Raw genomic sequence first — 26,824 nt, 5'->3', positions numbered from 1 at the left:
TCGCATTTGAAGATCTATCCTCTGGCGATACATGAGGCAAAGAAGTGATTCCTTTCTGCCTGTATCGCATCTGCAAGTCCACATCTGGCAGAGTTATTCAAGGTTGTGAAGGGGCTAGTGTATACCCCTTCCCCCTTGAATCAGTACTTGGAACCAACCATCACTCACTGTGGTGTTTTTAATGGTGTTTTGTGTGTGGACAAACTCTCTTGTATTCGGGCCGACTTGGATTCAAACTCCATAATTGTTACCGAGCCTGATGCTGAGGTATCCAGCAGCTCCTCTTATTTGATGACTCTGGATCAGTTTCAGTTCATGATCCCTGGGGATGTGCACAAGTTGCTTGGAATGGTGCAGCCTACCACCTGCTGACATGACTTATACTATCTGGCAGGGAGGCTGTTGTAGAGGGCCTGGTAGAGATTATAACTGCTTCTCTGAGGGAGGGAAGGACGCCTCCTTGTCTTAAGAAGGCAATCATTTACCACTTTTGAAGAAACCTGCCTTGTATCCTTCAGAATTAAACTACTACATGGCTGTCTCCAACCTCTCATGGCTGGGCAAGGTGATTGAGAAGGTGGTGACCTCCCAGCTCAAGGAGGTCATGGAGGAAACTGATTATCTAGACACATTTCAGACTGACTTTCAGTGGGGTATGAGGTGGAGACTGCCTTGGTTGGCCTGTTCGATGATCTCCATTTGGGAATTGACAGAGGGAGTGCGACTCTGTTAGTCCTTTTGGATCTTGCAGTGGCCTTTGGTCCTATTGACCATAGTATCCTTCTGGAACGTCTGAGGGATTGGGGATGGGAGCCACTGCTTAGCAGTGTTGCTACCTCATGGGCAGATTACAGATGATGTCTCTTGGAGACTGTTGTTCTTCAAAATCTGAACTTTCCTATGGTGTCCCTCAGGGCTCCGTATTGTCTCCAATGTTGTTTAACATCCACATGAAACCACTGGGAGAGGTCATCAGGAGATCTGGTGCAGGGTGATCAGTATGCTGATGGCACCTAAATCTATTTTTCTATGTCAACATCATCAGGAGAAGGCATAACCTCCCTAAATGCCTGCCTGGAGGAGGTGATGGGCTGGATGAGGGATAGCAAACTGAGGCTGAATCCAGATAAGATGGAGGTACGTATTGTGTGGGGTCAGTACTCGGGAGACGATTTTTATCTGCTGGTTCTGGATGGGGTCACGCTCCCCCAGAAGGAACAGGTATGCAGTCTGTGGGGTGCTTCTGGATCCGAACCTCTCCCCAGTGTCCCAGGTTGAGGCAGTGGCCAGAGCTGCTTTCTACCAGCTTCGGCTGATACACTAGCTGTGTCCTTTTCTTGAGATGAACAAACTCAGAACGGTGGTACATCTGCTGGTAACCTCCAGGATGGACTACTGCAATGTGAGGCTGCCTTTGTACCTAGTCCGGAAACGACAGTTGGTACAGAAAATGGTGGCCAGGTTGGTCCCTGGGTCATCTAGGAGAGACCATATTACTCCTGTGTTGAAAGAGCTACACTGGCTGTGGATAGGTATATGGGCAAAATACAAGGTGCTGGTGATTAGCTATAAAGCCCTAAATATCTTAGGCCTTGGGTATTTAAGAGAATGTCTTCTGCACCATGAGCCCCATCAGCTGTTAAGATCATCTGAGAGGTTCGTCTGTGGTTGCTGCCATCTCATCTGGTGGCTCCTTGGGGACGGGCCTTCTCCGTTGCTGCCCCTGGGCTTTGGCATGCACTCCCTGTTAAAATAAGAGCCTCCCATCTCAGGCAACTTTTTAAAACGCATGGAAGACATATTTATTCAACTAGGCTTTTAATTAGATTTATAGTTTAAATACTTTTTAGTGTTAATCATTTTAATGTTTAAATGGTTGTAAAATTGTTTAATTGATATGAATGTTTGGATTATTTTAATTGTAAACCACCCAGAGATGTAAGTTTTGGGAGGTATAGAAATGTGTTAAATAAATAAATCTACTTCAGAAAAATAAAAGGAAAACCTCCAACTATACAGTACAAAGTAAAATGTTTGACTGGCTTCATCAGTCTTCCACAGGACAAATCTGATGTGGGATTGTACTTCTCCAGACTTCAAGTGGGGTACAGACTGGGACCATTCACACGAACAGCCCTGCCTGTGCTTGCACAGCCCTAACCGGCTAGGACTGCTTGTGTGGAGTGCCAGGATTGGGACCTGTTGTGTAGCCCGGGTTTTTTTACCTGGGCTAAAAGAGAGGTAGGAGGGCATATGTGCACCCTCTTACCCTACTTTCCGGTCATGTGACAGCATAGACTGCCGGCTGCCCCATTTAGGCTCTCAGCACCCCATTCTACCATAGTGGCTTGAGGAAGGAGCATCTTGCATCTAGAATGACTTCAATGCACCATGCAAGCAGGGCGATGCATTGTGGACTTTCGGGAGGCCAGGTGTCCTTCCCCCAGCCTCTTTTTCATCATGCTGCTCTCTGCAGTGGTAATTGTGTGGCTGCGAGGTGCAGCGAGAGGGGGAATCAATGGCTGGTCATGTGGAGGAAGGTAAGAATGCTCCTGCCCCCCACCCCATCCCTACCCTCGGCCCAAGGATAAATGGTCATGAGAATGACCTCAAGATCTGCTTGTTTTCTATATAAAAGAAAATTCCTTGCATATACAAAACTAACACTTCAGAGATAAGCTAAACTAGAGATTATCCCACTATGCTCCCCGGGCAAGTAGTACTCCTCATCAAAATTAATTTGAACTAGGTCACTCTTTTCTGTAGGTGTTTCATAATCTCATTATCTGTTTGTTTGTTTGTTTGTTTGTTTGTTCAAAAGTCTTATGGGTAACTGATATTGTCAGACTGGTGAAAGTTTCTCCAACATGATACATTTCAGTGATTATTTTGCTATGCCAAAGATGATAATGATAATGAAATTGCTATCACCGCTACTATTCATTTTGCATTGCATATGGATTGCCATATGGATGTAAGCATTTGGGAAGGAGGATTTGTCAGCTAGATCATCTCAATTATTTATAAATATACACTAATACATTTGGAGGGCATCTCTGTTGCAACCATTTTGTTGACAATTCAAAGAAAAGCTGTAAATGGCACTCTCGCCAAGTTAACCTGTCTATGGCAAGGTCATGAGATAACAGCATTTGCATCACAGAATTTACTGTATGGAAAATGGAGTCATGGTATTCACTGTATATACAATGGAGTCACTATGTCAGATATCTGGAAGGATCATCAGGAAAACTAGCATTTCAATTTGCGTCATCATTACATTCCTCTATAGGCACAAATCCTTTGATTAAGGCCAACTATTATTCCAGGGAAATAACAGGAAAATTTCCATTGCATAAAACTTTTCAAGCAGTGAACTAAAGAATTTGCATTCCCCAATTAATATACATATATGTACTTGCCAAGGATTCCACCAAGCTCTTTACTGTCAAAATAAGTTGCAATTACTTATTACCGCAGCCTGCGGAAACTTACAGCTGTGTATATCCACAGTACATAAGATGGCTTGCACCAATATGAGGTGTGGAAGGCATTTGAGACTTGTTTCTCAAATGCATCCCACTGTGGCCCCACTATTAAAGCTTACTAACAAATATTAAAACTGTAGATACTCTGGTGAATTTAGTACATTTAATCATGACACCACCATGCATCCTTTCCCCCACTAATATGACATTCATCTTCTTTGATTGGATCACTATGGTTGTTGCCAATATAACAATACTAGCTCAACATCCTGACTTGGCTTGCTACAGCTGTTCAAAGTCACAGGTTATAGCACTGCCATGCTACAACTAAAGCCATTGCAATAATAATAATAATAATAATAATAATAATAATAATAACAACAACAACAACAAACCAGTTAATAACACCTGTTTGTGCAAACACAAAATAATAATACTGTGTTAATAATAATAATAATAATAATAATAATAATAATAGCCCGATAATTAAAGTACCAAATCCAGTCAATAACATTTGGTAGACTGTGTGTAAACATCATCATCATCATAACCATCATCAAAATAATAAACTGCATTTGTTAGCCTCCCCATAACAAATTGTTCTCCATTGCAAGCCACTCAAACATTTACATTTTCCAAGGTGGTAGATCACAATACTGGAAAACTTTCCTGGAGAACTGACCTACAGAATGTTCTAACTGACAAAGTATGGATTCCATAGCATGTCTGAAATGTGCCATTCACTTATCACAACCGTTTCCATTGACAATTTCAAAAATATAACAGTAGTATATGCATTTTTTGTCTCTTGTATCTGCATCTCAAATCAATATCACCACATTATTGGAATCAAAGAACAGTATGAATTGTGAACCTTTGGCCAAATTATTTTTGTTACGATATTTTTAATTTTGATTGAAGAGCTGGGAAATCTTTCATGTCCACAGTTGTACTATCCTAGGGCACACTTTCTTGATACCAGCTAGATTTACTTCTCAGTAAACATATTCAGGAGCAAGTTATTAATCTAAGATTACATTGTTTTCCCCAGTTAAAGCAGAATTTGGCAATAAATAAATTCTTGCTGTACTGAATGTCACTCAACCCCATAAGTTCTCCAGTATATCTTTTTTCTCATTTTCTCCCTTCTCCCTCACTCGGTCTCTCTTCCTTAGATCTAATTCACCATCTATACATACCTACATATCTACCTACATACATATATACATACACACAGTACATACATACATACATACATACACATCAAAGCATTCTTCTCATAAAAGAATCAAAATAACATTTTCCTTTTTTAAAGGAAGGAATGTTCTTACATTTGTCGATGGGTTAGTCCTCAGTGTTTTGTTTGCCATAGATAATGAGAGGTTGAGATGACAGCTGTTTGTTACAATTACTTCTTTCCAAGAGCTTAACTCTGCTATTGCCCAGCTGGCCCATTTCTGTTAGCTCCAGTACAGAATGACTACCAGGGAAAAGCTCCTCCTTCTTTTCAACATCTGTCTGCTTATTCCCAGGAATGAGCAAAAACAAAGCCACATGCAGTGCCATTTCAATGCTGGAAACAGGGCTAACCATTCTGAAACAATGTTGGGACGGCATCTCAGTCACACCATGTAAAGAATCATCATTCATTTCTTAGATTTATATACTGCCTTTCTTTCAAATTTATATACTGCCTTTCTTCCAAAAGTTGGAACTAGGCAGTATACAATTAAAAAAAAATAGGGGCTAAGAATTACAACTTGCAAACAAATACAATAATCAAAACTTACAATTTAAAATGAACAACCAATCAGACCAAAAGTAAAACCACTTGTATATCATAGTAAAAATGCTAAATGGAGCCCCAGAGTCTTAATTCATGAAAGGACAATAAAGTAGGGGCCTAGCAAACATCTAGGAGAGAGAGGAGTGCTGGTCTTGTGGCAGCAAGCATGACTTGTCCCCTTAGCTAAGCAGGGTCCACCCTGGTTGCATATGAATGGGAGACTTGATTTGTGAGTACTGTAAGATATTCCCCTCCGGGGATGGAGCTGCTTTGGGAAGAGCAGAAAGTTTCAAGTTCCCTCCCTGGCTTCTCCAAGATAGGGCTGAGAGAGATTCCAGCCTGCAACCCTGGAGAAGCCACTGCCAGTCTGTGTAGACAATCCTGAGCTAGATGGACCAAGGGTCTGACTCAGTATATGGCAGCTTCCTATGTTCCTATGTTCCTAGGCAGGGAGTTCCAAAGTATAGATGCTGTCTTTTGTGAATAGAAGGCCCTGTCACAGGTCACACCAAGTTGCTCCTCATAGAGAAGCACAACCAGGGGTGTGACAGTAATTGATGAAGGAGGGGGGGACAAATGTGTCTGGGCTGAGGGAGGCCAACAGCTGAGTGACAGCTTGCTGTTCATTTCCCCCATATTACCTCTCTGAAGAAGGTGGAGGGGGCAGGGACCCAGCTTTACTTTTCATGCTAGGGCCCACTCCAACCTTGCTATGCTCCTGGGTGCAATACAGAGCAAAAACATGACCCCAGAGGATCTTAATGACTGGGCAGGCACATATTGGAGAAGGTGATCCTTAAGGCATGATGAGCTACAGATGTCTGTCTGTTCACTGGGATTAAAAGATGCTCAGAAAAAATGAAAGAAAGGTGAGGAAGGTCAAAGATCAGTGTCAAGGAAAGTCACAAGACTCCATGGCCGTGCAGCTGTTGTCCCACAAGGTGCAGTTGTGAAAGAGCACTGTTGCGCTAATTGCACAACAGCATGGGCATCTATATTATTAATTCTCCAAGACGAGCCATGTGTGGGGACATGGCAGAAAGGAGGTGATTGGCTGACAGCGGGGCAGAGGAAAGGAGGCAATTGACTGACAGAGTGGGGGAAGGCGATTGGCTGACAGCACAACAAAGCAAGAAGGCAGCAGCCAGAGAGGAGTGCAAAAGCCAGGGAGTTTGCTGGCTGCGGTCATGAAGCAGGGAGTTTGGGGACTGGGGACAGAGTTTGTGGAGGATTGCAACTTAAAGCGCCAGGGAATTCTGCAGAAGGGGGCAGGTGGTGGTTCGACGCCTCAAAACGCGCCAAGGAGCTTGAGGCCAGAATGAGGCTGCTGCGGAAAGTGGTTGGGCAGCAGGGAGGCTGTTGTTAGTGCCCATCTGCCACACCCACCGTTGGGAGTTTGCCAGCTGGGGTCGGCTGTTGGTTGGAGTGGAGGGAGTTTGCATTGGGCCACATCAGCAAGCACCAGCGAGTTCAGCAGAAGGGGGAGGCTGGTGGTTGGCCACCTCAGAATGTGTTGCTGTTGCCCACCCACCACACCTGCCGCCAGAGAAACAGAAACTGAAGGACAGTTGGGCAATGACAGGTCGACACAGGCAAGTGCGTGAGTTGTGTGTGGGGGGGAAGCGAGTGAGAGAGTTGTGTGTGTGGGGAGAGCGAGCGAGAGAGTTGGGGGGGTGAGTGAGAGTTGTGTGTGGGTGAAGAGTGCGATCGAGAGAGTTGTGGGGGGAGAGCGAGTGAGCGGGTTTGGGGGGGAGAGCACAAGCGAGAGAGTTGTGGGGGGAGAGTACGAGTGAGGGAGTTGTGGGGGGAGAGCAAGTAAGAGTTGTGTGTGTCGGGAGAGTGCAAGCGAGAGAGTTGGGGGGAGAGCGAGTGAGAGAGTTGTGGGGGGAGCGTGAGCAAAAGAATTGTGGGGGAGAGCAGGAGCAAGAGAGTTGTGGGGGGATAGTGAGCGAGAGAGTTGGGGGAGAGCACGAGTGAGAGAGTTGTGGGGGAGCGAGCGAGAGAGTTGAGTGTGTGGGAAAGAGTGAGCAAGAGAATTGGGGGAGAGCACGAGTGAGAGAGTTGTGGGGAGAGCGTGAGCGAGAGAGTTGTGAGGGAGCGAGTGAGAGAGTTGAGTTTGTGGGAAAGCGCGAGTGAAAGAGTTGTGGGGGAGAGCACAAGCAAGTGAGTTATGGGGGGAGAGCGAGAGAGTTATGTGGGGGAGAGTGTGAGCATGAGAATTGTGTGTGGGGGGAGAGCACAAGCGAGAGAGTTGTGGGGGGAGAAAATGAATGAAAGATTTGTGAAGGGTAGAGAGTAAGTGAGAGAGTTGTGGGGGGGAGCGAGTGAGAGAGTTGTGTGGGGGGGAGAGTGAGCAATAGAGTTTTATGTGGAGGGAGAGGGCGATCAAGTGAGTTGTGTGTGGGGGGGATGCCACAGGCTCAGTGCACGGCCGCACAGATGCTCTGTGCAGGGTCAGCTAGTTGTATATAATGTCTGCACTGTCGCACAACTCCATTTGTGCAGTTTTTGTGCTTGCACAACAGCACATTCCACCACATGTGTAACATTGTGCAGTATGGAGAGGAGAGCTGGTCTTGTGGGAGCAAACATGACTTGTCCCTTTAGCTAAGCAGGGTCCACCCTGGATGCATATGAATGGGAGACTTGATGTGTGAGCACTGTAAGATATTCCCCTCAAGGGATGAAGCCACTCTGGGAAGAGCAGAAGATTTCAAGTTCCCTCCCTGGCTTCTCCGAGATAGGGCTGAGAGAGATTCCTGCCTGCAACCTTGGAAAAGCCACTGCCAGTCTGTATAGACAATACTGAGCTGAATAGACCAATGGTCTGACAGTGAGCCGAGTCTCACAATCAGTGAGAACCAGGTTGGGAAGGTAAGTGAGGAGAACGGGCTAAGCCCGCTCTCCCTGCAGACGAGCAGGTCGGGAGCCCTGGGTGGCCGGATCGGCCGCCCATATGACTGTGGGCTCCATGACGGAGCCGGTGAGGGCTGGGAGGATTGGGGGCTGTGAGGCCCCCGGAAGCTCCATTATGCCCTGCGCGAGTGCACAGGACATACTGGAGAGACCCCCGGAGCCGGGAGCCGGGGGTCTACACATGAGTAGTTGCGGTGTGGAGCCACACCACAGCTACTCATGATTTTTAAAAATGGGTTTGCGGAGCGCTTGCTCCGCAAACCCAGTTTAAGGGGAGGGGTTGTTTGGTGGGTTAACCCCCGGGAGGCAACCAGGCTTGCCTGCAAGCTCAGTGGCTCCCACGATCAGCCGAAATCGGGCTAGGCTCCCCTAGCCCAATTTCGAGTGATCGTGGGAATAGCCTCAGTATATGGCAGCTTCCTATGTCAATATGCTCCAAATGCTGAATAACTCTTCATTTTACTACCTTGAATGAAAAGGACCCATCTGATCATTTCAGATACTGAACCATACTTGGGATTCTGTCCACCTCCATGTGTGGGCCCCAGTGTAATTCCACCCACCCTTTGAGCATGACTATCTCTTCATACATATTTCCAGTCCTGACTCTTCAACTTTAATTTTAAATAAATTACAGCTTTGTTCAGGCATTCATCTACTCATGGGCAATGTACCCATGCACCACTGCTATGAGAGCACTCCTGTAAACTCCACTCCTGTGCTTATGTACTCTTTAATCCCATCCCACCCCTATTCTCCATGATTACAGAATTTGTCTGAAGAAATGAGTGCTGTGGTTGTGGAGAGTGGGTTTTAGAACGCATCACAGTGAGGGGTGGGCCTTGCTGATGGTTCTTGGGAATTCTCTTGCACTGCCCACACTTCCATTACACCTGAACCAGACTTTAGTCTAGCCTTTTACTTGTGAAGATATATGGGAAAGTATGCATGCAATATTCTATCTGATTGCTCACTAAGAAGTAAACTCCCTTATGCCTCCCAGTTTTCTGGAAAACAAGTGCAAAGGAATAGTGATATCTGACCAGCACTGGCCTCTTTTTAAAAAAGTTTATAACATCTTGAGGCCATTCACACAATCAAAAACTATGTTCAACCAGGGTTTGGTTGCTGTGTGTGCTTCCGATTTTCAGTTGTGTGGAAACATGTTTAGAGCTAAACCTGGGTAGAGTGATTGTCTGAGGCTCTTCTCACGATCGGTGAGAGGAGCCTGGATGGAGTTTGCGGGGAGAACAGGCTTAGCCCGCTCTCCCCACACACGAGCAAGGCAGTCTGCTCCGGGCAACCGAAGCAGTTGCCCACAAGACTGCCGGCTCCGTTACAGAGCTGGCAGGAGCTGGGAGGATCGGGCGCTGAGCGGCATGCCCAGCATGCCCTGCATGAGTGCGCAGGGCATGCTGGAGAGACCCCCGAGCTGGGAGGCTGCTTTTCAGCCTCCCGGTCAGGGGTCTACTCGTCAGTTGCCGTGACACAGAGCCGCGCTGCGGCAACTCATGATCATAGAGTCTGGGTTTGCAGAGTGCTAGCTCCACTAACCTGGCTTAGGGGAGGCTACTTAAGCGGGTGACCCACTTTCGTGAGACCAGGCTTGGCTGCGAGCCCAGTGGTTCTCACGCAAATGCAAAACCAAGCTAGGCTCCCTTAGCGAGCCCGGTGGTTCCTAGGTGGGTAACCCGCCTGACTACCCCACCCTAAACCCAGGTTTGCAGAGCAAGCGCTCCGCAAACCTGATTTTAAAGATCATGAGTAGCCATGGAATGGCTCCGTGCCACAGTTACTCATGAGTAGGCCCCCAGAGGGGAGGCGAAAAGCTGCCTCCAGGCTCTGGGGGTCTCCCCAGTATGACCTGCACGCTTGCGCAGGGCATACTGAAGCTTCCAGGGGCCGCACGGCCCCCAAGCTCCCCAGCCCCTGCTGGCTCCGTCACAGAGCCAGCAATCATGTGGGCGGCTGATCCGGCCACCCGGGGCTCCCGCTCTGATTGTAAGCAGGGAGAGTGGGCTTAGTCTGCTCTCCCCGCTCACTCTTACGAACCGGGTCTCACTGATCGTGAGACCTGGCTCTGTGAGTATAGCCTCTCTGGAAGCAAGGTAGGAGGAATAGCTACCCAGGTTTTCCTCTTACCTTGCTTCCACACAATCACTTCTGCCCTGGTTTTCCTCTAAACTTGCTTCCACACAACTGAAAATTGGGAGCCTACATAGCTCTAAAACCCAGGTTGAACATAGTTTTTAATTGTGTGAAGGCCTCTTTATGTTTTTAATATTGTATGCAATTCAATATGTTTTAACTTATTAGATGACCTGGATTTTTTCTGACTACTTTGACGTGTTGTCTGCCTTCTTGGGCTCCCTCCTGCTCCCAATAATGCTGCTGGTTGGACTCAAACTCAGAAGACAAGAGACAAAATTGCATCACGACACGGCGAAGAAAGGAGGCTGCATGCATACAAGAGTTTAATCAGCCCAACCAACTAGCACATGCATCTCTAATAAGCTAATTCAGACAATTGAAAAAAAATATCTGTATTACATTAGCCTAATATACGAGTATGTGGGCCATTCTGCTGGCTACTAAGTGAACATTTTACAGTCTTGGTATTTTTAAACTCCTCACTGGGATGTTTTAAAAATAGGGCAGCACAAAGGATAAGCATGAACAATTTTTAATGCAATGTGAAGTGCGGTACTTGAAGGTCTGACTTAGCGATGAATATGCTGCCAGGCAAAGGTCTACCACTATGAGTGCCTATAGGTAAGCCCAAAATAATCCGCTTTCCTACAGCACTGTGAACTGATGGAGGCTCCATGACATAAATATCCAAAAGCAAAGCTTCCAGCAATTAGTGTACTGTGATCTGTAAACAGTGGACAATATATATAATTCGGGAACAGCACTGAACAGATTCCCCATGACCATTAAAATCATCCCGTCTTCCTGGGAAATCTTTTGAGTATGAAAGATGCTGCATGCCATGTGTCACTGAACACCAGTAAGTAAAAAGGCTAACAATAAAAAGGAACATAGATGAGTTGCAAACAGGTTAAAATTTTGTTTCATGATTTCATCGCATTCCTCTAATCACCACATTAACCTGATATTCTTTGCATGATCACTGACTGCTAGACTAAAATTAGGTCAGAAATCCGTCAGCTGACTTCATCCAGTAAGAGACAAAGACTTATCTGTACACACAGGAGGCATAGCTTAAGACTCGCTTATTAAAGATCTTCTCAGGTATCCCCCTCCCCCTCTCCCACTGCCACAATTAGCCAGCTCCAATAATATGTATTGCCCTAAGTTCCATCTTACTAGAAGCATTCTTAATGTCATTGTCTTTAACTAATGCATTACCTTTGCTTCCACCCCCAAAATGCTTTAAGGCAAAATATGCAATGCAAGGGTGAGTATGCCATTATCTTTCACACTAGTCTATTGTACTTCTTATCACCTTGGAACATTTTATTAACAATTCAAGATACATTTATTGCATGATTCCACAAACCATATATATTTGAAAGCCCCCAAGCAATAATAATTTGCTTGATATTAAACAATTAAACCATTATCTACACTCTTATGCATAGTTCTACAGACATATATCACACTGAAAAAAGTTCCCTGTGCAGGACTCTATGACCATAGTCATTAGCTTTCTATTTTAAAAAAGAATGCAATGCTCTCTTATGCAACATACCACATTAGCAGAAACACTGAGGCTCTTGTCAGGATCTGTGAGAAGAGCCTCTGGGGGTTAGCAGGGAGAGCGGGATGGAAGGATCAGGGGCCTCATGGCCCCTGGAAGCTCCAGCATGCCCTGCATGAGTGCGCAGGGCATGCTGGTGAGAACCCTGAGCCGAGAGGCTGCTTTTTAGCCTCCTGGTTGGGGGTCTCCTCGTGAGTAGCCGCAGCACAGTGCGGCGCCGCAGCTACGCAAACCCAATTTAAGGGGAGGGGTACTGTAGCGGGTGACCCGCTTACAAACCACCAGGCTCAAAGCCAAGCCCGGTGGTTCACACAATGGGAGAAAATTGGGGCTAGCCTCTGTGAGCCCAATTTTCTCCCATCGTGTGAATAGCCTCACTGTGTGAACAAACATCAGGTCCTGTTTTTAGAACTGAGGTGACCAGCATTTAAAAAAAAAACCCATAAAAGATACAATTCTTATTTTTGGATTTAAGTGACTATAGTTAGCCACAAGACTAACTTTATTTCTATTTTGAAAGAGCTGGAAATTTGATTATCCTTATGGGTGCAAAACTGGAGCACATGTAGGTGGGAGGGAGGTTCCAGGAGACTTGGAGTAACCCACCAATATATTTGTTTCACAATGATTTGAAGGGAAAAGAGTTTGGAGGGTCAAAAACACCCCAAACTGCCCCAGTGTAACTCAGTGGAACATAATGTTCTCGGATCCAGAGGGCAGTTAACAGACAACCCAGTGGGTGGAGCTAATGGAACTCAGTGGCAAGGAGAGGGGGAAGCAGGGATTAAACAAAAGGAGTAGGAAATTTATCAGCTTGAACAATATTCCCTCAAGACAGTCACAACCCATTCTACTTCTGAGGGGGAAAGGTACCAAAAACCTTCACCAAGCTCAGGCACAGGCTCAGGTAACAGATGTATACCAGGTATGTACTGCAAAAAAAATTTTTTGCAGGCCCATACTTGTTTAGTACTATCCTCAATTTGAAAAGCAGATTGACACAAATGCATATGTAGTGATGGGTTTGAGGGAAGACCAGGCCTCATTCAGAGCTAGTGGTGGCTGGTGTGGACTCCACCGGGGGGCAGGGCAGTGGGAGGCACCTTTCAAGGTAAATGAGTAGGTGCTTACCTCCCTTCCCACCGCACCTGAAAGCTCTTCCCAGCAGTGGTACGCTGCCCAGGACTTGCTGTGGCAGAGGATCGGCTCCTCCACTCAGCTGGCGGAGGCCATTTACATGATGAGCAGAAGGCCTCTTCGCATGTGCAGTGGCCAGCTGAGTGGCGGAGCCGCTCCTCCGCTGCAGCGGGTGCTGGGCAGCATGCCGCTGCTGGGAAAAGCTTTCAGGTGTGGCGGTACAGGAGGTGAGCACCTACTAATTTCCCCTTAAAGGTGAATCCCCTCGCTGGCGCCCTCACCAGCCGCCACTGCTTAGAGCAACTGCTAGGAGGGTGAGCCTTTCCTAATAAGGGGGGAAGCCCAGAAAACTCAAAGCAGAAGGACCAATCCAGAGGACTGGTTGGGAACTACACACCCAGCAGAAGAAGAGAAAACTTTCTGTTTGTTCTCTCCTAGGAGTGTTCCGAGGAAGCAGTTGGCTGAGAAACTGCTGCAGAAATGGGAGGCCACAGCCTGAAAGCTGAAGACAGCAGGAAGGCCCCTGCCTGTGAGTAATAAGATAGGGACCAGTTCAGTTAGACATGCAAGGGATGTTATTTTCCTTTATTGTTTGCTTGCATTTGAGTTTTAATGAGAAACCTTTCTCTCTTACAATCTGCTTTATGAAGAAACAATTGTTATTATTGCAGACTTCCCCCCCCCCCTTTTAATTTGATAATAAACTCTTGTTGGTGAAGTGTGCTACTCTTCATTTTAGATCTTCCTTAGTCACACACCTCCGGAGGCCTGGGAATGCGTAGCCCCTTCTAGGGATGGTTTTGCCACTTACCCTCCAGGAATCTTATATGGAGAGAGTGGTTTGTCCCACATTAAAATAAAGTGGATGGTGGAAGACTACTGTGAATTTTTACAGTCAAGGATTCACCCCAGTGAACTCCCCTCCCCCCTCCAGCTCTTGTAGAAGCCATTACATGGATCGAACTCTCAATTGACCATTTACATCTTCCAATCAAAATTGCTACAGAAAGAGTAATTCATACATGCATGTACATCACCTGACGCATCTCATCACTCTTTGAGCATGAATGTACAATGAAACGTACATAAATTCATTGAAAGGGGTTGATGTGGGATGGCTGGGTCACATCGGCAACTCATTACTGCTAGAGCTGTCATCAAGTGATCAACAAGGATGCTTTAATGTAGCAATCCAACAAATACATCAAGAAACATTCTTCTGTATCTTTTAAAGTGGTGGTGGGGGGGGGGGTTGATGCCAATAAACATGGACATTCTCCCTCTCTTCTGTGACCAAAGAAAAGGTTTTATTTTGTTTTGTTTTCCCCACATGACTGCAGGACAAGGAGCAATGATATTGGAGTACCAGACAGCAGTGTCTGGAGATTACTAGATATTCTATTTCACTGTTTTGTTTCGAATCTATCAGACATTCAAAAACATGTCCTACACATAATTAAGACTAGAAAAACACTCTAATTTGCTTGGAGAGAACAATCCCAGGCCTGTTCCCCAGTAAACATGATACTCAAAAGTATGAATAACTTCTAGATTCAACACAGGCAGTTTCTTCAACAAAGGCCATACTGGAAATATGACACAAAAATAGTGATTAATTTCCATATAGAAATTAACATAATCTGCATATTATTCATGTTTCTTCAACAATGCAGTAGATCTGGGGAACATAACTGCATCTGTTATACAGTCTTACATTTTAAATCTCAAATATGAACTATTGGATTTGAGTCTGAAAGGTGGGGGGCTGATCGGTGGTCTTCTAGAGATCATGGTCCCAATGCCTCCTGTCATTTATTTATCTAGTACATGTATACCGCCCCATACAAAAAAAGTCCCTCGGTGGTTCATAATATAAATGCCATTGACATCTAGGTTATCTATCTATCACAATTTTTATACTACGTGTGTAGCTGTCCATTGCATATTTGCACCAGAATTGGAGTGGACATTATAGCATACTGATCACTACACCATCATCATGCTTTCAGACCATGTTTTTGTTTGCTCTTCCAAGAATGTCCATGAGGGACCCACCAGCAAACATTAACACATGAACAACATTATACTTCTGAATGGAAAAGCATATCCATTCCATAGCTCTGACTACAGAGCCCCCATTATCAGAGGAGGGATCTGATGACACTTAGAGAAGACTGGGTCCAGAGACAACCCCAGAAGGGAGCCTCCAAAGCAAGTATCCTGCCAGAGTCTTCCTTGGAAGGAATCTGCAATATTTCTGTCCTTTTCAGTGGAGCCTTACCTTTTCTCCTCTGACTCAGAACCATCCCAGAACCAACTGGAGCATGGGAAGGCTTATGCTACCAAACAAACCATGTCTAAGCGAAGCTGGGGGCTTTCCAGCTCTGCTTCAACCAGCACATGACCCCTTTAAAAGCCCAAGCAGCACTGTTCCCTCTAAGGCGTGCACATGGGCATGTGCTCACAAGTTTTTGGATGTCCACTCAGTTCATTTTAGATCCCACTCAGGTTGACTCAGGAAGGCCCCATTCTGAATGCAGGTGCACGCACACTGCCTTGATACTGCTGCCCAGAACAAAACTCACTCATTCTGCACAGAGATGGAAAAAATTAGAGAGACCACCGCCAAGCAGTCTCCTTCTGAAGAGCTTGAGGCACTTCATCTACTTACTAAAGTTTTCAGCTGGCACCAGACCATTGCTGGAACAACATTGTAAGTGCGCTCTCTCTCTCTCTCTCTCTCTCTCTCTCTCTCTCTCTCTCTCTCTCTCGCACACACACACACTTTCTCACTCTCTCTTTGCTGGGTATCCAGCCTCACTTTCAACCAGTCCAACAGCAAGTTGTCTATAATATTCACCACCTGTGACCTAGCCTGGACTCTGGCCATGCATAGCTAGTATACCCCTGCAGGCTCCAACCTGGAAGAAGACAATGTAAGGCCTTTTTGTGTGGAGAATGCTTGAAACCATCTCCAGCAGGTGACTGCATTATGCCATGAGTCATTTTTGGTGTACATGAATTGGTGTCCCATGTGCTTTGCTCAATGCCACCACTAAACATTCCTGGCAGTGGGGTAGGAAAGAACCAAGCCAGAAAATACAAAACAGCTTAATGGGGAAAGAAACCTGGTCTTCTTATGTTAATGCTTATGTGCTCACATGCTCCACTTTCATTGAAAGCCATTACTCTCTTTTAACAGTCCAAATTATATTTGCATAACATTTCCCCCCTAGAAATCTTACTATCCATGACACAAACACAAACAGGATAAAAATGATAACAATTTTATGTGAATGTATTCTGTTAGCAAGGCAATCATCTAACACCATTTTTAAAAAATGTATACATATCTAGTATACAAATGCGTCCTCATCCGAAGAAATATATTTTGTGCAAACTAATGTTCATTTAAACAAAATACAAAGTCCATAATTCAAAGGCGGCATTGACGTGCATGTGGAGAATCATGTGCACACAGCTGAGGCCTTCTTTGTAATGTCACCATTGAGATTCATGCAGCTAATGAGACAAGCCACTTTTTAGTTTCTAAAGTGGCTTGCTTCATCAGCTGGCAGCATTGGAAACTACCCCAAAGCCATGGCTGCATCTGCTGTGCTTGTACACATGAACAACAACTGATGAAGACTAGTGTTTGAAGCAGATTCTCCCTATGCTGTCTACAGCAGAGACAAAGGTCAGTAGACCCACAGGGTTCCCCAGACACAGCCAGCAATAGAAATGCTAAATTTTACTCATGAGGCTCTGGGTTGCAAAGCCTCTGGAAAGTAAGCCCCTGGATGTTAGCTGCAGTCACACAAATCATGATCTGCTCTTAAGCTGGCCCACTGGGCTACCATTACTTGGCCTACCATCTTGAACCCAGCCTCAGTCCCAGTGGCGGCTGGTGCACACCATGAGCTGCAGGTGCAGTGCTTAATGTTCCTGTTCCACATCACCCTGGCTACCTCTCTTGTCCAGTGTTCCCTCCAAGGCATGTGCATGTGTGTGCGTGCACACAGGTTTTTTTTTATGTCCACTCAGTTAATTTTAGATCCTGCTCAGGTTAAATCAGGAAGGCCCCATTCTGAATGCATGTGTGCACAGACTGCCTTGATACTGTCACCCAGAACAAAACCCATTCTGCACACAGATGAAAAAACATTAGAGGGGACACTGCTCTTGTCTCACCCCACCCAAAGCCCAGAGGCCTGCTAATTTATCCAGTTGTGGATTGAATTCCCCAACTTTTTGTTGCACCCCTTTGTTGCACCACCACTGCTCAGTCCACTGAATCAGCCATACTTAGCTACGACACAAGGATGTGATCTTTTAATTCTTAACCAATATTTCAACCAAAAAACAATCATAGTTACCGTTTTATTGCTTCTTCTTGTTTTCGGCGCTTTTCATTCTTTTCTTTCAAGTAAGCCAGGTTTGTTTCATTCCTCATGCGATCGTTCTCTCGAGCAATGTCAGAAGCATTCTGTATAACCAAACCGTCATAGGCCTTCATGCCCATATCTTCAATATATTGGAGAAAAGTGCCCAGAGTGACCTCCTCCTGATTAGAACTCATCATCTTGTGGGTTATAATATACAGAGGAAAACACTTCCTGTGGGCTGACAAAGGAGAAGAATGAAGTATGTACTAGTTCTGTAGCTTCCTGATTACTGTACTTTTAACTTAGCTATGGAAGAAAGATGTTTTAAATAGGTTAACATAGGTTTTTGTTGTAAACTGCCCAGAGACTTGGGTTTGGGGCGGTATAAAAATGTGTTAATAAATAAAATAAAATAAATAAATAAAAAGCAGGACTAAATTTATAGCAAGCATAGCTTTTGTTGTTGTTACGTTAAGCATATCAGATTTGTAAATTACAGCTTTCCATGATTTTATAGAAGTGTCAATGTATGGATCTCGAGTATGAGGCAGAGATGTTTGTGCACCAGACCACTAAGTTCATCTCCATTTATTGAGTTATTTTTATAACTCAAGTTTCCCATGACAAATACAAAAGCCTCTAAATACTTTCCTGAGTTCAGAAGCAAAATTAACCTGCGAAACCCCAAAGGGATCCTATCCTGTTCTCATGTGAAACCTGAGATTATCGTTGTTGTTGTTGTTGTTGCACTATTACAACAGGAGAAGTTGCACTCCTCCTTAAGAAATTTTAGAAATTTAATTAATTAATTAATTAATTAATTAATTAATTAAATCAAAATTAAGACATTTGCAGAGCTACACAAATTTGTTATGTTTCATGATGTGTAACCATAAGTGGAAGACCTTCTCCAGGACATATACAAGGTTGCACTACAAGGTTGCTCAACCTGTTGTGCAATGTAGTGTACAATATGTTGTACAGCCTGTTGAGCAACTTGTCAGCATCTTCCACAAGAACTAGTCTGGAACAGACATTCCTTTATGCAATGTCCTTGTGCTACACCCTTGCACTAGTGCAACAGCTTTACACTATCCCAATTTCAGTTCTACAAATGACTGTCTCTTTCATTTTCAAAAGCTAGGATTCACTGATGCTGACAGTGTATTGAGCTCTGCCCACATGGTACAGTGAGATAAACATGAGACTGTGGGCAGGCTCACACACGGCCTGTGCACATGGATTATGCCTTTAGCGGGACAACTTTGCTTCTTGGAATCTTCACTCTAGGCTTATTTCTTTTAATTTGAATTTGGGTTTGCATGTATAAATGCCCATGAGAGTAGCCTCCATTGATAAGTACCCTGTCTGCAGCAAATGGATCATATATGTGAGAGAAATCTATAAGCCCGCTCTCCCCACAGACGACTGGTCAGTCAACTGCGGGTGGCCGAACCAGTCGCCCATACGACTGCTGGCTCTGTTACGGTGGCTGTTCAGGGGCCTCACAGCCCCTGGAAGCTCCAGCATGCCCTGCGTGAGCATGCAGGGCATGATGGAGAGATCCTGAGCTGGAAGGCTGCTTTTTAGCCTCCCGGTTGGGTATCTACTCGTGAATTTCTGTGGTCCGGAGCCGCAGTGCGGCAACTCATGATCAAAAAGCCCAGGTTAGCGGAGTGCTCGCTCCGCTAACCTGGGCTTAAGGCAGCGGCAATTAAGCGGGTTACCCGCTTTGACTCAACCGGGCTCGGCTGCGAGCTCGGTGAGTCTCACGATAGGTGGGAAGCTGGCTAAGCACCCTTAGCCCACTTTCCACTGGTCAGAATAGCTTCTTTTATTGTGTGAGTGATCTCATAGCATCCCTCCCAATGGCTGTTGCTAGGAGCTCCGTTGTATTTATTTTTAGACTGTGAGCCCCATCAGGACCGTGAGCTATCTTCTCTTTCCTTATGATATGTAAATCATTTTCTGAACCACAGTTGAATAGATAGATAGATAGATAGATAGATAGATAGATAGATAGATAGATAGGAAATATGTACACAGAAGGGGAGGGCACAGGGGGACCCAAACTTTGCTCCCTTGCTCTGCTCCTGTATAACCTACAAATCTGGGCCACATGCAAATTGGATATGACAGGAATTCTCAATTTGGAGCCCCCAGATGTTGGACAACAGCTGTCATCATCCCCAGCCACAATGGCCTTTGGTGTCAGCAACATCTGGAGACCTAGGGCTGAGAACCCTTGGTTATGAGATCACTAAGAAACATAGGACTAATTCACTGGAGTGCATGGAAATATGCAAGAATGAATGGTTTGGCAATTGTTCGGTATCATATTAGCTCATGAGCATGTCCTTGTTTTGTAATTACAGGTTATAAGCTCCGAGTTAATTCTGAAAACAACAGTTTCCAGTCATCTATCAAGGAAAACAAACTGCAATGATTTTTCTGCATATGTCTGATCATATATAAAGTGGGACCCAATATCCTCCATACCCAAGACATATAATAAATTAATCCATATACTCTTTTATATAGTGTTTTGCAAATGGGGATCAAAGTTGCCCAATGTGTCAAAGATGTCCAAAAATGAAATAAATTATGGATTGAGTATGGATGGACAGAAAGAAATTGCTAGTAAAGTATATGGTGGACAAAAATAGCTCTGTGGTACAGGTTTTTTAAAAAAACAAAACAAAACAAAACACAACCTTGTTAGCCAATCACCAGATCCCTTGCATGAGGTTTTTTATACAAGTGGTTTTGAGTAGACTTCAGTTTTTTTTCAAGTGGAAAACACTGGTGGTTTATTTCAATGGGAAATGTTTATAGACTTCCCCATAAGGCTAATAATTTCTGAAGTGTTTACACTGTAAGACTCATGTAAGTCTAACAGGCTTCAGTTAAATTGAATAACTTCACTTTAAGTCAGTTGGGACCATAACAGCTAATATCCGTGTATATCAGTTTAACTGAGCTCTTTGCTCTCCTTGAGCAAGTTTGAGGAAACTATTGGATGCACATTTGAAAGTACAGAATCAGTAGTTTTGTGTTGAGTGAGGCCAAAACTACGTAAAATGAACTTCTTTTATAAACTACAAGTTTTATGAACTACAAGGGGTTATCCCTAAAAAGCATTTTCCCTTGGATAATAAAAAGTAATGTTTTGCTTCTATTCAAGGGAAGAGCATATAAAGCATCCTCAGATATAATACAATCAATCATCATCCTTAGAGATTGCATAGCACTTTTTAGTGTCCATAGTGCTTCACATCATCATTGCATCCATCCATACAACAGTCATGTAAGGTAGTATTCCCATATTACAGATGAAGAGTACATTTGGGGAAGAAAAAAAAGCAGTGGCTTGCCTAAGACCACTTAGTGAGTTCATGGCTGTGATGAGATTTGAACCTCCCAGGTCACAACTCAGTCTCTTCACTATACTAACTCCCATTTTAATAAACTGGATTTATCAGAGCTTTTGCTATATTGCTTTCTAAAAATATTATTGGACATATTAGATTTTAATGTTTTCACACAACGCTTCATGGGTGCTAGCAGTCAGCCCACACTGCTGCAGGCATCTAAGGAAGTTCTGATGGTCTTGCTCAGGACAGGTGCACAAGTACTTAAAGTTGCAGACCAGTGCTTCAGGAGTACAACTTAGAATGGAAGCAATGTGCATTGAATGCCCCAAATTGCAGACCCACAACTTTCAGTATCTGCGAACTTGTGCTCTTGCACAAGACCACCAGTGCTTCTTTAGATGCCCACAGCAGCACATACCAATCAGAAATGTCCAAGTAACATTATGCAACATGTGGACCATGGGAAGTACTGAAGTTTAAATGCTAGTGTATTTGATCTTACATTCATGTTTTTATTATACTATATACCGTTAGCCAACCATTCCCTCCCCACCACATATATGTTTCTAAATCAAGGCTGCACAACTTTAGCTCTTCACCAGATGTTGGACTACAACTCCCATCATCCCTGACTATTGACCGCTATGGCTGGAGATGTTGTAGTTCAAAAAAGAGCTGGAGGGTCAAAGTGGTGCAGCCCTGCTCTAAATCCTGAGTTCAGCAGTGCACCACCTCCATTGGACTGTAGCACATGAATTAAGACAGGATTAGTGCAGGAGCTTTGATTGTTGGGCAGCTGCCAAGGGTTGGAGGAACAGAGGAAGCTGCCTTATACCAAGTCAGACCATTGTTCCATCTAGCTCTGTATTGTCTACACTGACTGGCAATGACTTTCCAAAGTTTCAAGCAGGAGTCTCTCCCATCCCTACCTGGAGATGTCAGGGAGTGAATCTAGAACCTTCTGCATGCAAGCACATAGATGCTCTTCCACTGAGCTATGGCCCCATCCCCTAAGGGGAATATCTTGCAGAACTCACATGTAGTCACCCATCCAAATGCAAACCAAGGCAGACTCTGCTTAGCAAAGGGGACAATTCATGCTTGCTACCACAAGACCAGCTCTCCTCCCAAAAGCCTCCAGGATGGCCCACTGATACTCCCTGAGACCACTTCTGTGCCCATAGCCTTTATGTGGTGGTGGTGGAATGACTCCCTGGGGCCACCCAGGGAGAAGAGGACTCAACAATTTGCTGAGGGCTCTCTGAAACCTGAAGCCAGCTTTGGTTTCAGACTGTCAGGCTGGGATATAAACCAGAATGAAAAGATGCAATATCACATTGCATATGACATCGCTGCAGTTTGCTCACTTTCTGGGGAAGGATCCAGGCATTTAAGACTGCAACAAGTTAGCAATTATGGAGGTCAGGAAGGTCAGCACTTCCTTTAAGACACAGCATGCTATAAAACTCTCCCAACTTTCTCTACAGCTCCCAGCCAGAGTCAAGATACAGTTGCAGGACAGTATGGGGTACCTTAGACTCAGCCCATGCAATCAGATCTCAGCAGGGAAGAAATGAAGCTCACTGGAGAATATTTTATTTTTAACTTTGGCAGTTCCTGCCAGTGTATTCGGTTTGCTGGCAAGGCGAAGCAGTTCAGAATAATATTTTCTATGAGAGCTTCCAAAGCCAATTCTGTAATAGCATGATAAGAATTCACATGCAATTGCTGTAAAGGAAGATAAATATTTGATTGAATTGCAACCCAGCACTGAAGTCATCAGACATCCCTGACTTTTAACAAAGTGCTTATTTGATCTTATGAAAAACCTGAAGAATGCAGACTGCCTATTAGGAAAGTAAAAACTCACATCATGAGCAACTGAACTCTTGTGCTACAGTCAGCTAGGGCCATACATGCAAACAGGCGCTATGGTTTCCTTCTGGATGCTCTAGGCATATAGCTTTGGTCAGATCACAACCAATACTCTGACCTGTTCATGGTATAAGCAGGGAGCTATAATTAATCTCCCCACCTGACTCTCCTTCACCCAAACAAATCACTAGGTCTGTTGCTGATCATCTAACCAGGGTTAGGGACACACAGCTGCCTGCCAGTGTATGTATGCATACAAACTGGGGAACCCCTATCCAGCATGCACATAAAGCTCCCAAGTGTACAAGTTTCTTCATTCCCTTCTGCAGCAGGGAGAATTCTGAATAACTATGATGTGTGCTCAGAGTTCTATTTAAGTGCAGGTGGGGGGAGTCCTTTCTTTGTGTGCATCACAGCTCCTGCATGTTAAAAAAAAATCCTTTGGATTTGGCTGTATTCTGAAGTGGTTTATACTCCCATAACGACCCCATTGCACGTTTTTCTGAACATAATGATAGATCCTAAAACCTGATTTACACATGCAAATTGCAATGTGGTAGACATTTGTATGAAGCAGCTCTCCACATTCGTGGATTCTCACCACACTAGTGCAAACTATCTCCTTTATTTTAGTTTTACACCATACAATAAAAATCCCCCAAAGAAGACAGAAAGTCTTCACACACATTGCTTGCCCCATGCAGTTGTCTTTACATTGGTTGCATTTCAAGTGCCTACCACTGTGCAATTTGCATATGTGATTTGAGCTCTATTAAAAACTAGGTTATAGGGGAAATAAAATGTTGGCAATAGGATAAAGTGGATTATTAAGATTAAGACAAACAGGAGTTCCTTTCACATTTTGTTGATTTAACTAACAAGTGTCCTATTAGTTTTGGCTATATACCATATTATAATACACACTGATTGTTTTTAGCTCTGATAGACAGTCCCTCCCACCACCATAGAGACAGTTAATAGTTCATGTGATGTGATGTCAACCTTCAACTCTTGTAATCATATTCAATGTCTACCATCTCTCTCTCTCTGTGTACGTTGACTTCTCATCACATGCATTTTCTAGTGTAGCAATTAGATCAGCAACAGTACAGTATTTTAACCAGAGATGGTAAACACAATGTCCATGTTAGTGTTCCAACTCCCCCTTTCCTTTTGTGCTGTGCTGTTTGAATTGCTTACAAGATGGTAAGTGCAAAGAGGCTAGGCCACATCCAATTTCCAGCAGACTGCTGACTACAGCACCCCTGTTAAAGACTTAATGGCATTGGTGTTTTATACATTGGGCTTTTCTCATTTCTTCTGTGTTGCTGCTTTTTACAAAAAGGTTTTCAGAAAACAAATTATTTCTTTGATAGACATATTGGCAATGGAGCTCTCGTAACATATCTGGCCCCTTACATTTTTTTAATAGGAAATACTTTCTAAGTTCACATATTCATTCTTCTTGGGAAGCAGGCACTACACTTCCTGAACAGCACTAAGGAAGATTATACTGCTCTGACATTCTCATACTACGCCAGGCTATCCAGAAACTTTTCATTCTGTAGTTGATTACCTTGGTTGTAAAAGGAAATGATTTGTACACCAAGTGTAGAAAGATGCATCTTGCAGTCACTTAACTCCTAAAGTAACTCCTTCTGAAGAAATGAGACAAATACCTTGTGTATCTAAAAAAAAACAACCCTGCTTCTATTAATGTGTACCCATATCAAGTCTTTCGGTCAGAAATGACAGACTTTAAAAGCCATATGAGTTTGGAGTGACCTGATTGTACACAAAGGACAGGTCGTGATGACCCCTCAATGCCTTTAGAATGTAGAGTTTTGTTTTGTTGTTACTGACAAAAAAAACAACACCACACGGGAACATCTGTTACAAAGCCTTTCACATATATGTTTTGATCTAAAATACACAATTTCCTAACATGCAAGTGAGATAGCTGGATGCCTAATAGCAGACACTATCTAATTTGGAGATTAAAATTATCTCAACACAACTGGGGCAATGTGTGTTTTAACTTAGAAGAAAGACTTATCAGTGTTTTGCTGTTATGTTTCCTCTGCTCTTAAAGGTGTGCAGGGGATAAAGTGGAGACCTTTTGGCTATGAGAAACGTATTTAAAACGTTGTGAAATATTAATGGTGTGGCATGTCTGATAAGTAACTAACACAGCTGTTAGTAATTATATCAATTAATATGTCAGAAAAATAGCAAGGAGCCTTTTAATAATTTAGCATTGCTTTTACAAATGAAAACTCCAGCCGCCAACTGTTCTTATTATCAGCTAATGTGTAGAAGGACATAAAATAATCCCAAATACATTACGTCTTTGTTTGGTTTAGCTGTGGTTTGATTAATTGTTTCAAAAACCAGACAAAGTTCCTCAATAGATATTTCTGGGTTGTAAATCATTCCATTTTTGCTAATGGGCATCTATGATAAGCACTATAGTTCATTAGCATGCTTAGAGAATTTTAAGAAATAACATGTACATACCAAAATTAAAGTCCTCAGGGGGACTGCTAAGTGCAATAATTAAAGGTGACTTTTGTCTGTAAAAGCCCTTTCCTATGGTTTATCTCAGTGCAGTCTGAAGGGATATTTCAGCACCATAAAAAACAGATTTTGCAGATTGGCTCAGTTTTTCTTCAGTTAAAGTGCTTGAGATCTTCTTGGCAAAAATGTCCAGCTTGTAGAATTCTGCATCTCTAGAAGTCAGTGTGTTCCATTAAAGAGAGCGAGATTCTCCGTCTAGGATTAAAAAAAGCCTTTTAAAGTTTGACTTTCAAAAATGGAGTGGGGGGAAAGATGGGATCTGACATCTTAAATCCACATTCAGAGAAAGAAGAGGAAGAGTATCAGGGGGGCACCAAGGGTACCCTGCTTTGAAGTCCAACAAAAAAGAAATAGGAGGATTTTTTTACCCACTTCACCACATAGAAGATTACAGCACCAGCACATGCGACGACAGAGAAGTGGCTAAGGTGCCTCATTGGAGTGGATGCTGTGGAGACCAAAAGAAAGGAAAAGAAGGGCTGGAAAGCATCCTATCCAAATGGCTTCTCGCAGCAGAAAACGATGCTCGCTCGCTCTCATTGCCACCTAGACACTGAAGGTCTGAAACAGTCTCTCTCGCTCTCTCCCCGTGACTACAGGCAGGCGCTCTCTCTCCCTCTCTGTTGATGCTGTTGTTGATTAATCAGGGATTCTCAAACAAAGAGCAAGCCTACCTTCGGCTATGAGCAGTAACCTGGTGCTCCTCTTTTTCTGCAATCCGTTTGCGTTCAGCAGCCAAGCAAGCAGCATTCTAGCACCTTGGACAGTTCCCGTTTGCTTAGGCCCATTGGAAAAACGAGGCGAAGGAACAAGTGAAGAAATGGCAAGAGACCGGAAAGCAGCAGCCTTCGACTTCAGCTTGCTGTCCCCAGGGGCGCAGCTGCTCACTCAAGCCTCCTATCTAGGCAACAGATTCTCCGTCTTTTATCTTCGCTGCACTGAAGTCTGATTAGCAAAACAATCCAACAGGGGGAGAGGAAAAAACAAAATCTGAACAAAAATCACTGGCTGCCTACATTTAGTCAGCCAGTCTCTCTCTCTCTCTCTCTCTCTCTCTCTCTAGGTAGGACAGAATACGGAACAGCACTCTTCCATTCTTCTCCCACCCCTAAAAAAAATTGTTCCTCCACGGAGAATGGGCAAGTTAACCTTTAGCCCATGTTATGGCTCCAGGAAATGAGCAGCCACTTAGAGGGAACATCTAAGCCTCCGTTTGATATCTCATATTGATGTATCGTTTGCACTCACCCTCACTGTAAAAGCCGTGCAAGGCTCACAATTACTGCTGACGCAGATTAGGCTGCTGCTTGGGGAAAGGTGGGAGGAGCTTTTTAACCTCATCAAAACAACCTCCCACCACCTGCTCCCACTGCATGAGAACAGACCTCCCCTACTTGCAATGAATAATCATATAATGTGTAATTTGTACGGCAGAGATGGATCAGAGAAGCATCATCCTACAGCAGAAATACTTGGCACACAGCAGTTCATTGTGTTGCCCACCCACCCCACTCCAGAACTGCAAAGTTCATCTTTGAAGAAATTTTTAGTTTCTGCTTACA

General features: G+C 44.1%; 1 protein-coding gene and 1 long non-coding RNA gene across 2 annotated transcripts in view; one reads left to right on the top strand and one right to left on the bottom strand.

Annotated features, from left to right (window-relative positions):
• NYAP2 (neuronal tyrosine-phosphorylated phosphoinositide-3-kinase adaptor 2) overlaps nt 1–26,534 on the bottom strand; it is a 251,503-nt gene extending 224,969 nt beyond the window's left edge. Inside the window, exons 1-2 of the mRNA XM_053309357.1 lie at nt 25,203–26,534; nt 17,428–17,674 (exon numbers count right to left, since the gene is read on the bottom strand). Of these exons, the coding sequence (XP_053165332.1) occupies nt 17,428–17,633 (206 nt within the window). The 5' untranslated portion in view covers nt 17,634–17,674; nt 25,203–26,534. The remainder of the gene's footprint in view (nt 1–17,427; nt 17,675–25,202) is intronic.
• Nucleotides 12,691–19,997, top strand: LOC128350733 (uncharacterized). Its single transcript, XR_008319429.1, has 3 exons — nt 12,691–12,839; nt 13,490–13,580; nt 19,812–19,997. It is a non-coding gene; the product is annotated as an uncharacterized LOC128350733 (long non-coding RNA).
• Nucleotides 26,535–26,824: the final 290 nt, after the last annotated feature.

Source organism: Hemicordylus capensis, chromosome 3, assembly GCF_027244095.1.
Source record: "Hemicordylus capensis ecotype Gifberg chromosome 3, rHemCap1.1.pri, whole genome shotgun sequence".
NCBI lineage: Eukaryota > Metazoa > Chordata > Lepidosauria > Squamata > Cordylidae > Hemicordylus > Hemicordylus capensis.
This window is presented reverse-complemented; position numbering and strand designations above follow the sequence as displayed.